At 31.8% G+C, this 15,028-nt stretch overlaps 1 protein-coding gene across 9 annotated transcripts in view; it reads left to right on the forward strand.

The window, feature by feature from the left end:
* LOC145243562 (putative phospholipid-transporting ATPase IIB) overlaps positions 1-15,028 on the forward strand; it is a 392,356-nt gene that overhangs the window by 241,577 nt on the left and 135,751 nt on the right. Inside the window, exon 1 of one of the 9 annotated variants that reach the window (XM_080107145.1) lies at positions 5,393-5,415. The exons of the other annotated variants lie outside the window; for them this stretch is intronic. Coding sequence (XP_079963271.1) covers positions 5,408-5,415 — 8 coding nt within the window. The 5' untranslated portion in view covers positions 5,393-5,407. Of the gene's footprint in view, positions 1-5,392; positions 5,416-15,028 lie in introns of those variants that run through there. 9 annotated transcript variants of the gene reach the window in all.

Consider the following 15,028-nt stretch of genomic DNA (forward strand, 5'->3'; position numbering starts at 1 on the left):
ATTTTAGTAAGAGGTGGTGATTATTTAGGTTACTTCATTAAAAATAATTGTCGAAATTAGTAACATATCCAAGAATTATGAAAAATGATATAATGTGAGTTACTTTGTTGGTGGGTTTGTAATGAAATAATCAGCGATACAATGCCTAAAAGTTATTTTAGTGATAGAATGGGGCGATAATGTGGATTTACTCATGAAAAATGATAGTAGAACTTAGTAACATACCATAGCCTATGTATCAAAGTTTTTATTTTAGTAAGAGTGGGGACGATAATGTAAGTTAAATCATTTGACATGGTTGTTGAAATTAGTAACATATCCAAAAATTATAAAAAATGATGAAATGTGAGTTATTATGATGATGTGTTTGTAATGAAAAACCAGCCAAGACAATGTTTCAAAGTTATTATTTTAGACAGGTGAGCGATAATGTGGGTTAAATTGTCGAAATTTGTAACAATCCAAGAATTATGGGATTCAGCGAGATACGTCCACATATATTACATATACAGATTACCCGGAGTCACCCTGGATTCAATGAGATACATGCAAATGTATGCAAGCAGAATACTTGGCGTTGCCTTGGATTGAAATATATACAGAATACCTTGCGTTGCCCAGGATTTCATGGGATTGATTGAGATATATACTAGCAAAACACCCAGTGTTGCCCGGGATTGAATCAAATAGGTGAGAATATATATTAGCAAAATATCTGGCATCGCTTGGGATTTGATGAGATAAATGTGTTGTATATTACCTGTCCTTGCGTATACATGCTGTAAATTACCTACCCTAGGTAAGATACAATTATTTCATATGTGTAATACCCGTCTAATGTAGGTAAAATATTCTTTTGCTCGAAATAGCAAATGATACATAAACATACACAATTCCTCTCTCATAAGAATAACAAAACCAAATTCAATTTTTTCATTGTTTATACCGTCCCGAACAACGCCGGGTAACCCTGCTAGCCTATAATATAATCTGTTTAAATGTACGTATGTATATATGTATGCATGTATGTCTGCCTAAAACTTTCGACAGATGCAACGGATTTTCATGCGATTGGTTTCATTTTGAAGCTCAACATCTCGGACGACAAATATCGAAAAATTGGCTAAAAACATTAATTCCGTCACCCTCAACTGGGCAGTTTTCTACAAGGAGGGGTCGATTTTTTGCGAGCCATCGTATCGGTATGATTGACTTTGCCTAATTTTAACATTTCAAACTTCCGATCACATCATGGAGTAGCAGTAAGACGTCAGATTTTCTTTCACTTCTTTTTCCGCTTTTGTGTCATGGGTTAGAGCTAGCCTGCCTACTACCACTTTTTTTTTTTTCTCAACACACACCTCCAAACACCCGGGCAACGCCGGGCATTCAGGCTAGTGAATTATAAAATGAAACGCATTTATCATTATAAAACTTCAGCTTGCATTATTTTTTATTTTTATTTTTTTTTTGAGGTAAATATGAAGAATCATTCCACTCTCGAAAAATCCTTTAAAATTACCACTTTTAAAGGTTTTTGGGTGTTGCTGAAAATGAAAATAACGTATAAAAAATCCGGCATACGAGTAGTTTGGGTTTTCTTTACTTCGTAGTTGCTTAAAAAAACTGGAATCGAAGGATTATTTATGCCTTTTTTTTTTCTTTTTTTTTCCCCCCGCTTTTCGCTGTTTTTTTTTTTTTGTTTTTGTATTTCCGAACACGTCCATTATTTTTTTCCCTGATTTATGCTTTTTGTTTTTCCGATTTCTTTTTGAAAGAGGTTTTACGTTTGTTCGCTGTTTTGGTTTTGCCGATTTTTTTAAAGAAGTTTAACATCTTTTTTTTTTTTTTTTTAAATATTTGAACAGGGTTATTACTTCATTTATTCTTTACTTTACCCCCCTCACTCTTACACACACACACACACACACACACACACACCTACCTCCAAACAACCGGGCAACACCGGGTACCCCCGCTAATAATATATAAATAATTATAAATAAATCATAGAATTAGAAAGTATAAAATTTAGTTATTAAATCTTATAATATTTGGGAAGACAGTTATCTCAAGATTATAATTAAATTTATAGATGTTAAAGGAAACTTGAAAGTCTAAGGGAATTCAAAAGGGTATTGGCTACTTATTGGATAACTAAAGTGATTATTGGAGTAATAATTATAAGTAAGAATTTTACGGTGTATAAGAGCAAAAAAAAAAGATTCTTATTATTGAAAGATCTAACACATGTGGGGACTTCTAAATAAAATAATCAAGAAATTAAAATGTGAAGGAAGAATTAAGGGTTAATTCGTCAGAAACTAAGATTATCAATGTTTAGTGAAATATGGGAGTTATTTTAATGATTTAAGTTATTTACTTCTTGATTTTATATATATATATATATATATATATACACACCCACACTATCAATACAGCGGAAAAGAAATGTTTACTTGATAGAGGTAAACTTCAATTTAATTTATATATTAATGAATTAATCCCAACTAAATAAAAAAAGCTCAATACAGACACAGTAGAAAGTAGAGCTTATTTATATTTTTTAAATCTGCCATTTCTTTTTTAGCCAACGATGGAAGCGGACGTTTGTTGGCTGTCTATCCATTTTTTTTTTTTTTTTTTTTCCTTGACTAAATATTAACTTTCTGCATTTTACAACCTAAAAGATGAAAATCTTTTTTTATGAACGTTTACCGGATTTTTCACATTTTGAAATTTAAGCCATTGGAACCATAATTCTGGATATTTTGTTTCTTAAAAGGAATGTTCTTTCGCCTTGCGGATTACCAATGAGGGATTCACTACCCACGCTAAAATGTTATTTTCGGTTTGCCTTTTTTTTTTTTTTCCAACTTTTCATGTATATACATTTTTTTAACTGTTTTTCTTACAATTTATGACCAAATAGCATAAATTGTTGTTTCATCTAATGCATCAACCAGCAAATTTAAGCTTTGCTACAATTGTAATTTGCTAATTTCTTACTATCCTCTGACAAGAATAGCAAGAGTGGCATTCTTTGAAACTCCACGAAATAAGGACTTTGAAAATTGCTTTTGGAGTATTCTGTCGAATAATAAATTTCATTGTAAATTTTAATTTACAGTTTTAAATTCTTTTGCTTTCTCATATATATATATATATATATATATACACACATATACAGGGTGTCCATAAAGTCCGTGTGCACTTTAAAAAATTTATAACTTTATTTGTATTTGCAATAGAAATAATCTGTAAAATGGATTTGAAAGAAGTAAATCTATATTTTTTAAGCTTTTATTGAAATTTTATTTAACTTTCCACATGCCCTCCATCATTAGCAATACAAAGGGTAATACGATTTTTGCACAAAAAACATTTGCCAAATGATTTATAGTAATGCCTGAAATCACATTAGTTATTCTAGCTTTCAAATCTTCCAATGAACTAGGTTTGGTTGCATACGTAATTGCTTTCACATGTCCCCATAAAAAAAATCTAATGGAGTCAAATCTAGCGAACGTGAAGGCCAATGAAATTGTCCACCCCTTCTGATCCATCTGTTAGACAGTTTCTAAATCAGGAATTTCCTAACACGCTGAGTAAAGTGACAAGGAGCTCCATCTTGTTGAAACACTGTAGCATCTTTCAAATTTAATTGTTCAAGTTGCAGAATAAAGTAATTCTGCAACATATCTAAGTAGCTGTCACTGTTAATAACACGATCTTCAAAAAACTATGCCCCTATGATTCGATTTATTCCCAAAGCACACCACACATTAACTTTAAGAGAGTCCCTTTCATGTTCAACAGTTTCATTTGGGTTTTCAGTTCCCCAAATTCGGCAATTATGCCTGTTGACCTTGCCACTAATGTGAAATGTTGCTTCATCAGAAAACAATAAATTACTCACAAATGCATCATCATTGCAAAGTTTTCCATTGAACTGGTGACAGAAACTTAGCCGTGCATAATAATCCTCTTCTAACAACTGTTGATGTAATTGAATTTTGTAAGCTTTCATATGAAGTTTTGCCCGCAGAATCTTATGCACAGTAGACTTTGGCAGCCCGAGCTCCAATCATGCCCGTCTTACAGACTTTCTCGGACTTGCAGTAAAGGATTCTTCTATGGAAGCAACACTTTCGTCACTGACACATGGCCTTCAAGCCTGTGGTTTATCATGGACAGAGCTTGTTTCTTTAAATGTTTTCATCCATTTAGCAATGGTGTTCCTATGATGCGTTTTTTTTATTGTATGCAATTCTAAACTTTCTTTGTACAGCAATAGATTTCAATTCAGCCAACCAAAGGACACAGTTTACTTTTTCCTCAATTGAAGCCATGGGATAAAATTGATTCTGAAAAACAAAAGAAAATATTTTTTACTTACTTTTTACATATCTAAAAATTGTTACGAATTTTGTGGTGAAAAATTATTCAATAACTATACTTAAAACTAGATACATGAAACTTTATAACATTTTTTACAGATTATTTCTATCGCAAATATAAATAAAGTTATAAATTTTTTAAAGTGCACACGAACTTTATGGACACCCTGTGTGTGTATATATATATATATATATATATATATATATATATATATATATATATATATATGCACACATACACATCACTACTAAAACTATGGATTTTCATTGTTATCTTGTTACTGTACATAGTGAATGATGCCATCCTTTTGTGATGCCATTCATTAAAACAGATGAGGATGACATTGTATGTTAGTGTATAAAATGATGATGTCATCCATCAAATGAGAGAGGGGTTGGGGAGGAAAGATCCTTTATGACCACTCATCTAAATAACTTGTGACCCTTCGTCACTCGTCATTTACTAAATGAATTGTACAGACTGATCTAGTATACTAGTAAAACTGTGGATTGCTTGTCACGTTGTACTCTGATTATTCCTATTTACTTACCTCCCCATGAAAGCAGAGTTAGACACGAGGTCGGTTTTTAATGTGAGTAAAATCCAACTTCCCTAAAAAGGGGCACTCTGGATAGGAACAAAAATAAAAATTGTCTCAGTTTAGAAGGATTTCTGCTCCACTGACTGAGGACAGAGAAGGTGAAGTGTAGCATCAGAACAGATACTGCACTATGAGATTTTTATCATTTATTTTCTGCAAATGTAAAATTACAAATGTTACAGTGGTCTTGGCCCAAAGGCCAAGAGCAAGAAAGAAATATATATATTTACTTTTACATGGCTGACGTCATAAACAATGAATGGTAGTTGTCAAAAGCCATTCCTTTATGAAGTCATGAACGAAAATGACCTAAAGCTTTTATGGTGATAATTATGAAGTGTGCACAGCACTCAAACATTTATTCAGATACATTCTATCAATGTTCAACACCGTATTGATTTACAAATGAATATGTAAGTAAAAATATTTGGAAATGTCAAAAGGTTTTAATGAATATATAACAAATACTGCCTCAATGGGTACATATTAAATATAAATGGAGGAGAATTGCTTATATTGGAGTACTTTTAAGGGTACATCTCTCTCATGATCACTTTTTGGACAATACACAAAGAGTATTATTGCTAGAAAATTTTATGTGACTAGGTCTAATAGCTTTAACATAATAAAACCTTTGACAGAAATTGTTTGTTCTTCATTTTGCATAAAATATAGCAAATATCTGTACATGTGGAAGGATTGCCCTTATAAAAGGAGAAAGGAGTCCATGGCAAGAGACATATACTATCAGGCTCACAAGAAAGATCTTGCGGTTTTTAACTTTTAAATTCAGATGAACATACCTCTGTTCAAACAAAAAATTATTGATCGAAATAAGCACACTTTCGCCAATGCAAAACAAGTGTATTTCTGCCAGTAACGTAAAAATATTGCGTTCTGGTGGCGATGTGGTCGCTAAAGGCGTTTTTGATATCGCTTAGGGTTTTGAAACACAGAAAGGTGTAGAAATGCTTGAAAAAGTGGTAGTCGGTAGGGGAGAGGTCTGGAGAGTATGGCGGATAAGGCAATGTTTCATAGCCAAATTCGTTCAACTTCTGCAGGGTCAGTTTAGTAACATGTGGTCAGGCATTGTCATGGAGGAGAATTGTGCCTTTTCTGTTGACTAATGCTGGGTGTTGTTAAAGTTTCTGATGCATTTAATCGATTTCTTGACAGTACTTTTAAGCCATAATGGTTGCAGCTGCATTAAAAAAAAAAAATAATGAATGATATCAGTCGCAGACCACCAAACCACCAAACAGTCAGCATGATCTTTTGGTACAACTCTGGCTTAGGGAAGTGTCGTAGAGCTTTGCTGGCATCAAATCACTGAGCTGAGCGCCGCCAGTTGTCATAAAAAACCCACTTTTCATTACAAGTCACAACCCAGTCAAAAATGGGCCCTTCTTGTTGCATAAAAGAAGGGAAGATGATACTTCATAACACCGTTTCTTTTGGTTGTTACTTAATTTGTGAAGCACCCATTTATCAAATTTTTTTGTCTTTCCAATCTCTCTCAACTAGTAGGAAATCGTATCTGTTACATCTAATTCAAAGCACGTTCTTGAACAGTTGTGTGTGGATTGCCTTCGACTAAGGCTCTTAATTGATCGTTGTCGACATCTGATGGCCGACTACTAGGCTCATCAACTTCAAGACTCATCGCCATGACAAAATTTCTTAAGCCACCATTATTCTGTGCATTCAGTAGTTGTTTCTAAGCCAAATGCTTTGATATTGCAAGCTGTTTCAGCTGCTTTTCGGCCTAGCTTTAATTAAAATAAGAAAATTATGCAAATTTGCCTTTTCCATCTTGTATTCAACATTCTGAAAAGACAATTTGTTTTTTAAAACGATTGTAATTTAAATGATTACAAAGAGCAAAAAACGGTCTTTAAAATTATAAAGTAAAGGTATTATAACAAAAACTTATTTGAAAATACATCATTTAAAATCAAAACTAAAAATTCTGAAATTGTCAACTTAATACACTACCCCTAACCTCGAAAAGAAGATAGTTTCACAACAACAGAATAGATATTACATTACCTCCTTCTCTAAAGGAAGATGTAATACTGGAAGGATTACCCACCTCCTTAAAAATAGGAGTAATTACTGGGAAGAAGTTTTTATGACAATAGAACTGATACTATAGTACCCCTCTTCCATAATACAATAGAGATTAAATCAGTTTTTTATAAAAGAAAAATATTTGCATTCATTTAAAAATGTCTAGTCATAAAAACATTTTGATGGCTCCTTGGTATTTTGGATAAGATCAAATTGTATCTATTTTCGGTATCCCAGTGACATCAGTGAAATATTGCACATATATAGGAAAATAGGACCATGCAAATTGACAATTGTATATTACAGAGTATTAATTTATTAGAATCTGTTTCTAAAATAAATATGCAAATTAAGATGTATTTGTAAGTTATTAAGGTATTACAGAATATTATGTTGTATCATAAAATTAAATAGTCAAAACCTGTTTTAATGTCAATATAGTTACGGTAAATGGAAAAAAAAACTTTTGCATTTATTCATTTAGACTAAAAAAATACCTATACCAAAAGGGGTAAAATTAATTCCCCAAACAAAACAGTTTTGTATCGCTTTTACGTCCCCTTACAAAAATTAAACTCAAGATATAATGGTACAAAACCTTATGTCTAACATCTTTATTCCAATTTTGATCAAAATCCACTGATTTTAGAAAATGCTTAAAATTTCAGGTTTAAGCATCAGAAAAAAATAAAATTCAGGGAATCTTGCTTAGTTAGTGTCTAATAACTAGGGATCAACTTTGATGCAAATCTGAAATATTTGGATTTTTCAAATGTTCAAATTATACCTTTTAAAAAAAAATTTTTTTTTAATCCAAATTTAAGGAATAGTTATTGTAATCTAATACCTATTGTTAAAATTTCATAAAGGACTTTCACCCCCCCCCCTTTTACCTCCTTTGCATAAAATTAAATTAAACTAAATATAGCCCACATTATTGAGTTGTGAGTAGCTGTGTTCCAAATTTCATAACTGATTAGTTTAGAGGGGAATTCTATACACATAACTTTATATAAATTGAGATTCGATGCATCCTTTCAGTCTCAAAAGACAAAGGATAGCAGCAGCTGCACATGTAATTGTGAGGCAAGGGTTGCTCAATCCCTAACCCTAACCTCTGCTGAATTGGCACTGCTTGAGTCCAGTGGCAAGGAGAAGACCGGGCAATTGGAAACAATTCCGAGATAAGCGGAGAACACATAAAGCACCTGAAATTCTCAAATGATCACCCATTTAGTACTGACCAGGTCCAACGTTGCTTAACTTTGGTGATCCAACAGGAACCGGTGTGTCAACATGATTATGCCATACATAATTGAGATTATTAACATTATTTTTGCATGTCACCCTATTTAACTCAACATTATTGAATAGTAGAATTTAATTTTAATTAAAATTATTATATAGCATTTTTAATTATTGATATAATAATGAAATAGTTCATTTATACAGCTGTTAACTGAGTAATAGGATGTTATATCAACCCCGCCCAGTGGTATTTCCAAATAAATAGGATGTAATAACCTAAATAATAGTTTCGTTGTGATAGACTTAGTCATGAGTTTAGTCATATGATAGTTAAACAGAGAAAGAGAATAATGCCTGGTAAAAATGGTATGATTTAAACATTGGATTTTTTATTGCTAATTTTTCATTAATTTCTAGACAAAAGTGTATTTTTCTCAGATTTTATCAGTCTTTGTTTTTTTTTTGTTTTTTTTTTAAATATGACAATAGTTATTTCCTTAATTCATTTATTTATTCATTAAATCTTTTGATAACTTTATATGACATATTTTTTGTTTAATTTTAGAAAATAATATAGATACATCCTAAATGCTTCATATATGTTATTTATTTGTTTTTGTTCGTGATACTTTTTGAATGAATTCAATTATTTATACATAAGTACATTTTTACCTAGATGTGAGTTGGGAATAATTTTCCCTTTTACCAATTTGGTGCCCCCAAAATGAGGAACGCCATATATATTGTTTAAAATATAATTATCCATTGACACGTATTTCATCATCTACTATTCAGCCACTATGATGACTCGTAGACGACAAAACATGTGTTAGTGGATAATTATATTTTAAACAATATATATATATATATATATATATATGTTATACTTAATATAAGTCCAGTTGACGTGTTTAAGGGAAAGTATGGTGATAGATTCCTCTCTCACTAACTGAAAATAAATAGAATTGTCAAATCTATTTTTGCTATAAACAATCAAATAAAAAATATATAAATTAAAAACTGAAATAAATATAAATAACATTTGCCTATAATAAAACAGAATACAGATTACAATTAAACAACTTATCTGCTAAAAGCTTTCATCTTCAATGCAAAACTATTAAAGATACTTTTCGCTTTAGATTCAGTTTAGCATTCAAACAGTTTAAAAATTAACCGTTCTTCTACAAATTGGTTTGGTGACGTTTTAAAGAATGCGAGATACAGGGAAGAGAATAAAATTGTTGAATCTATTCATGGACAAGAAAATCTATTAAATAAAACAATCAAATAAAAAAAATATAAATTAAAAACTGAAATAAATAGAAATAATATTAACATTTGCCTATGATAAAACGGAGAATACATATCACAATTAAACAACTTATCTTCTAAAAGCTTCTGTCTTCAATGCAAAACTATTAAAGAGAGAGTTGTATGCTCAGTCCATCAAGTACAAAGTGGCTGAGCAGCAGCTTGGTTCCCACCAGTTTTGGCAAATAGCAAACAGAATCCTGAACAGAAGCATGTGCTCTATCTCAACTATCATCAATGGACTTGAGGCAATCTTGTTAGCATCAGAAAAAGCCAAACTCTTTGACAAGAACTTTGCAGCTAATTCTACCCTATGCGACCCCCCCCCCACCCCGTATTTCCTCCTGTATCAGAAATAAAAATATCTGTGCATGATGTTGCCAAGCTAATCAAAAACCTTGATTCCAGCAAAGCAACTGGTCCTGACGGCATTTCAATTATAGTGCTGAAAAAGCTTCACTCAGAACTAGCTCACAGACTTACAAAGCTGTTTAAGCATTGTCTTGAAGAGAATTGCTTTCCAACACCCTGGAAAACCGCATCAGTATGCCTTGTATTTAAGAATTCAAGTGATCGGTCAGACCAATAAGTCTTCTGTGTGTCATGAGTAAGTTACTGGAATCTGTGTTAAATAGAGAAGTAGTCAACCACCTCAGCAAAAATAACCTTCTTAGTGACATGCAATATGGTTTCCGTTCTGCTTAGATCTACAGCAGATATGCTTATGGTAATCTCATAGGATTAGCAAATCTCTCGATAAAGGTTCCTTTCTAGGGCAATTGCTCTAGACATATCTAAGGCATTTGATAGGGTATGGCATAAAGGTCTACTTCACAAGATCTCCAGCTGTGGTATAGCTGGAAATGTCTTCTCAATTATTAAATCATTTCTCTCTGATAGGTTCATAAGAGTAGTGGTTGAGGGGCAGAAATCAGAAGCTCATAGTATTAATGCTGGAGCCCCTCAGCGGTCCATCCCGGATACAACTCTCTTCCTGATTTACATAATTGATCTTCCAAATCACATCCTTACATCATTCATAGACATTTATGCTGATGACACTACCATCTATGGCAGCACATCAAACGACCCAGTTCTCTGATTTTCTCTCCTCTGATTTTGAACATTTGGTATAATGAGGAAAAAAGTGGATGGTTACTTTGAATGCATTTAAAACCAAGCTTCTATCTTTACATCATCAACACTCTGATCCCCATCTGGCATCAATTGAAATGAATAGCTCTTATCTTGGGGAGGCTCCATGTTTTGACAAGCTTTTGGGCTTGACCTTTACTCCTGATCTAAAATGGAACATATATATCAAATCTGTTGTCAAGGTCGCTGGAAAAATAGTGGGATCCTTCTATTGATCCAGTAGATATCTACCTACTGATGCAATTCTCTACCTATATAAGAGCCAGGTACATTCAAGGATGGAGTATTGTTGCCACATCTGGGCAGGATCTGCTAGAAAGACTTATCCTGCCTTGACAGAGTTCAAAATAGACTTCCTAGTGGGGGGTGCCCTTTTTGTCTTCCCTGCAACCTCTTTCTCACAGAAGAGACGTTGCGAGCCTGTCGCTGCTTTATCGTTATTTTCATGGCAAGTGCTTGTCTGAGCTCCAGTCTATGCCCCCCCCCCTCCTTGCCAAACCTTCATGAGAAACACTCGTCTAGTTGAAAACACTATCAATAATTTCCCCACCCTCTTCATCTATGCCTAAACCTAAACGTAGATTCCATGAACAAAGCTTTCTTAGAACTGCACATCTGTGGAACTCTCTTCCATTTGTCTGCTTTCCAGCTGACTACAATATGGTTGTCTTCAAGTCCAATGTAAACAAGTTCTTGATGAGCCGTTCCCCTTAAGTAATCCAATTTACCAAATTTACACTACTAATGATTACTATTGTGTGTCATTGATTACTGTACACTCTTTAACTCTTATCCTTGAGTGACTTCTGGGCCTTGATAAGTGGTGAGGGGGGGACTATATATATATATAGTAAGTTATAAAATATATACGGAAATTAAGCTACATAGAATATTCTGCGTTTCATCCACGCTAGCATTCGTCAGGCTTCTCTACCTACGTATTGAGCACTGTTGAAGTAAATACTAAAAGTTTGTGTAAAATTTATACTTTCGTATATTAATTTATGTGATTAAATGAAGTAGATATATATATATATATATATATATATATATATATATATATATATATATGTGTGTGTGTGTTTAACTCTGTTTATATAATCCAATTCTTTATTATAATATAACACTTTTTCTAATCTTCATTAGAAAGATTTTACCAGGAAATATAATCTCAAACCAGTGCTGGGGTAATGGGGTAGACTGGTTCATTAGACATAAATCATTCACTCTGACAAAGCTAAATAATCCTAGACTTTTTAGTAAATTGTTTGTTATCTCCCTTGAATAAAAGAATATTTGAAAACCGTATTTATTTTCTCTTGCTCCTATTTACTTTCTTCTCCACGAGGGCAAAGTTAGATACAAAGTCGTTTTTTTAATAAAGGAAAATCCAGTTCCCCAAAACATTTTCTCTTGTTATTTTCTCAAACTAACAGGTACGGTAGCAGTGTCAGAAATTTCGTGAAAATAGTGAATAATTCCACCCCATCTTTCCAAGCTTATAACTCCTCGAAAAATGTAATTCAAGCCCTAATTTTTTTTTTCAATTAAAGGAGTAAGGACCAAGGTTTTATTTAAAAAACAAAACAAAACAAAACAATGTGTTTTTTTTTTTTTAAAAAAGGTTTTAAACTTCGGACTTTACAGGTAAATTTCTAAAAAACTGATTTTTTTTTGTTTTAAATTTGAATATATTATTTATTGACCTTTTCTCTTCAATTTGTGATATATAAAACTATTAAACATAAATTAATTATTTACTTTTTAATAGACATTTCAAAATGAGAGGCGTAAATTATTCGACCCCCTATCTTTCTAAGCTTATAACTCCTCGAAAAATGTAATTCAAGCCCTAATTTTTTTTTCAATTAAAGGAGCAAGGACCAAGGTTTCATTAAAAAAAAAAACAAAAGACAAAAAGAAAAAATGTGTTCTTATAAAATAAGGTTTTAAACTTCGGACTTTACAGGTAAATTTCTAAAAAACTGATTTTTTTTTTTGTTTTAAATTTGAATATATTATTTATTGACCTTTTCTCTTCAATTTGTGATATATAAAACTATTAAACATAAATTAATTATTTACTTTTTAAGAGAAAGTTGAAAATGGGGGGGGGGCGTGAAAATGGGGGGGGCGTGAATTTAAAAAAAACGTTTGTCTAAAATATTATATTCGGTTTATTGGAAAGAACATAAAATTTCACATTGACCCTGAAAATATCGTAAAAATAGAATCAATAGAAAAATTTTGATAGATTTTTAAAATTTAAAAATATTGAGTTTAAAAATTGAAAAATATTGAGTTCGGAAAATTCATTACTGTTTTAAAAAAAAATAAAAATATTTTTATTACTTTTAAAACAACTGTAATAGTTTATTTTGGAAGTATAATCCATAAAGAAAATAAATAACCCACTTTTAACAGAGAAATTACGAGATTTTTATATTGTATTCGCAGTTTCGTGTTAGGGGTGTCAAAAATTCCTACAAAAATTCTGATACTGCTACAGGTACGGTAATGTAATGTTTCAATGCAGATTTCAAACACAAACAAGTAAAAATACTGTATTAATATCATAGTTACTCATTGTTAAATAATTTTTTTTTTTATTAGTGGCTTATGTATAATCAATGCTTGTGTGTAGTCTTGCTTTTCTGGTTGTACAAACAGTTAGCCTTGATTTAAAAAAGCTATTTTTATACAAGCCAATTTAAATAACATGTATACATCCATAAAACAGGTGAGGCTTCATGTCAAAATGTAACCACTCACCCAAGAATAATTCAACCTTTTTTGAATCAAAAGAATTTATTGAAAGCAATCACCAAACAAAAAATATATTTGCAGTGATTCAGTGGGAAAAAAACATTTTGAAAATGTTTTTATTAAACCCATTTTTTATTTTTTAACAACTACCTTGAAGAAAAAATTTATTTGCAATTGTTTTTCACCTGGTATCGACCAGATGGAGATGTATGCAAGAAAATAATAAAAATTATATTATCATATCCTATTTTAGGATACACAGTACTTTCACTTATTAGGCTTCCAGTATCTGGGCCAAAGTTGCATTTTGGGAGATATAAATATTGTATCGATTAAGTTTGTTTAGCAGACCTTGGAGATAAAGTTGAAACACCAGGTTAGTAACTTGCATCCTGTACTCACTCTTAAAATACATATGGGATTACACCAAAACACGTAATGTCCGAGGTTTTTTTTCCTGGGCCTAAAATCTAGAAATATTTTTGATAAATAAAGATATGAAATTAAAATCTCGAAGTGTAAGAGATGTAGCTAAACAAAAATCTTTATGGTAAAAGAAAAAGTAAACATCACAGTAATTTCATAAACAAGGAACCATTTCTTGTAAATTGCATTCAACATTACAGCTGTAATAAACAGTCTGTCGTCTGATTTATCTGATGAGAAGCTAGTCATACTTTTCCATTGTTTTTTTGTTTTGTTTTTGTTTTTTTTTTAATAGAATTTGTTTTAGTATTCCCTTATTTTATTATTTATTTTAATAAATATGTAATTAATAGTAAATAAAAATGAAAAAGAAAAATTTCTATGTATCAAAGTTAGTTAGGTTGGCTAGAGGCAAAGTGGAATATTTGCTTTTATACTACACTTCATTTTTTTGTCCTCGGTCATTGAAGGAGAAATTATTCTAAACTTTCAGGCAATTTGATTTTTGCCCTAATCCAAAGTGCCCTATTTTTTCCCACATTAGAACATAACCTTGTGTCTAACTCTGACTCTGCCCTGGTGAACAGGCAAGTACATAGACATTCACGCACATGTGATCTTATGCTTGCTTTAGTAATAAGAAAAAAGTGCTTTGCTGAGCTGCCTCCCTTCCACTCATCTCTACTATTACATAAAAGAACTCTGTGTGTGTTTGAGAGAGAGAGAAAGAGATTTTGTTTCCTCTAGACTCTGCAATGGCTGTCATGAAATTTCACACAAATGTACTTTACGTATCTGGCAGTGTCCTTAAATAGGCTTTGTATTGGAATGTCTTTGATAAATATCAATAATTGATAAAATTCAATGAAAGAAAGAAACAGGCGATTTTGACCAAAGTTAACGCCTTATACAGTCTAACATCACAAGTGCATTTGAGTAGTTTTATTACCAAGCAAGAAGAAAAGCCCAGCATATAAAATCAACAGTAGGTTCTTTGATATGACAGGGGCGTGTTCGAAATGAATGCTTTTGTTTGGAGCACACTTG

This window comes from Euprymna scolopes, chromosome 1 (genome assembly GCF_053919585.1).
Source record: "Euprymna scolopes isolate OS-2025 chromosome 1, ASM5391958v1, whole genome shotgun sequence".
Taxonomy (NCBI): domain Eukaryota; kingdom Metazoa; phylum Mollusca; class Cephalopoda; order Sepiida; family Sepiolidae; genus Euprymna; species Euprymna scolopes.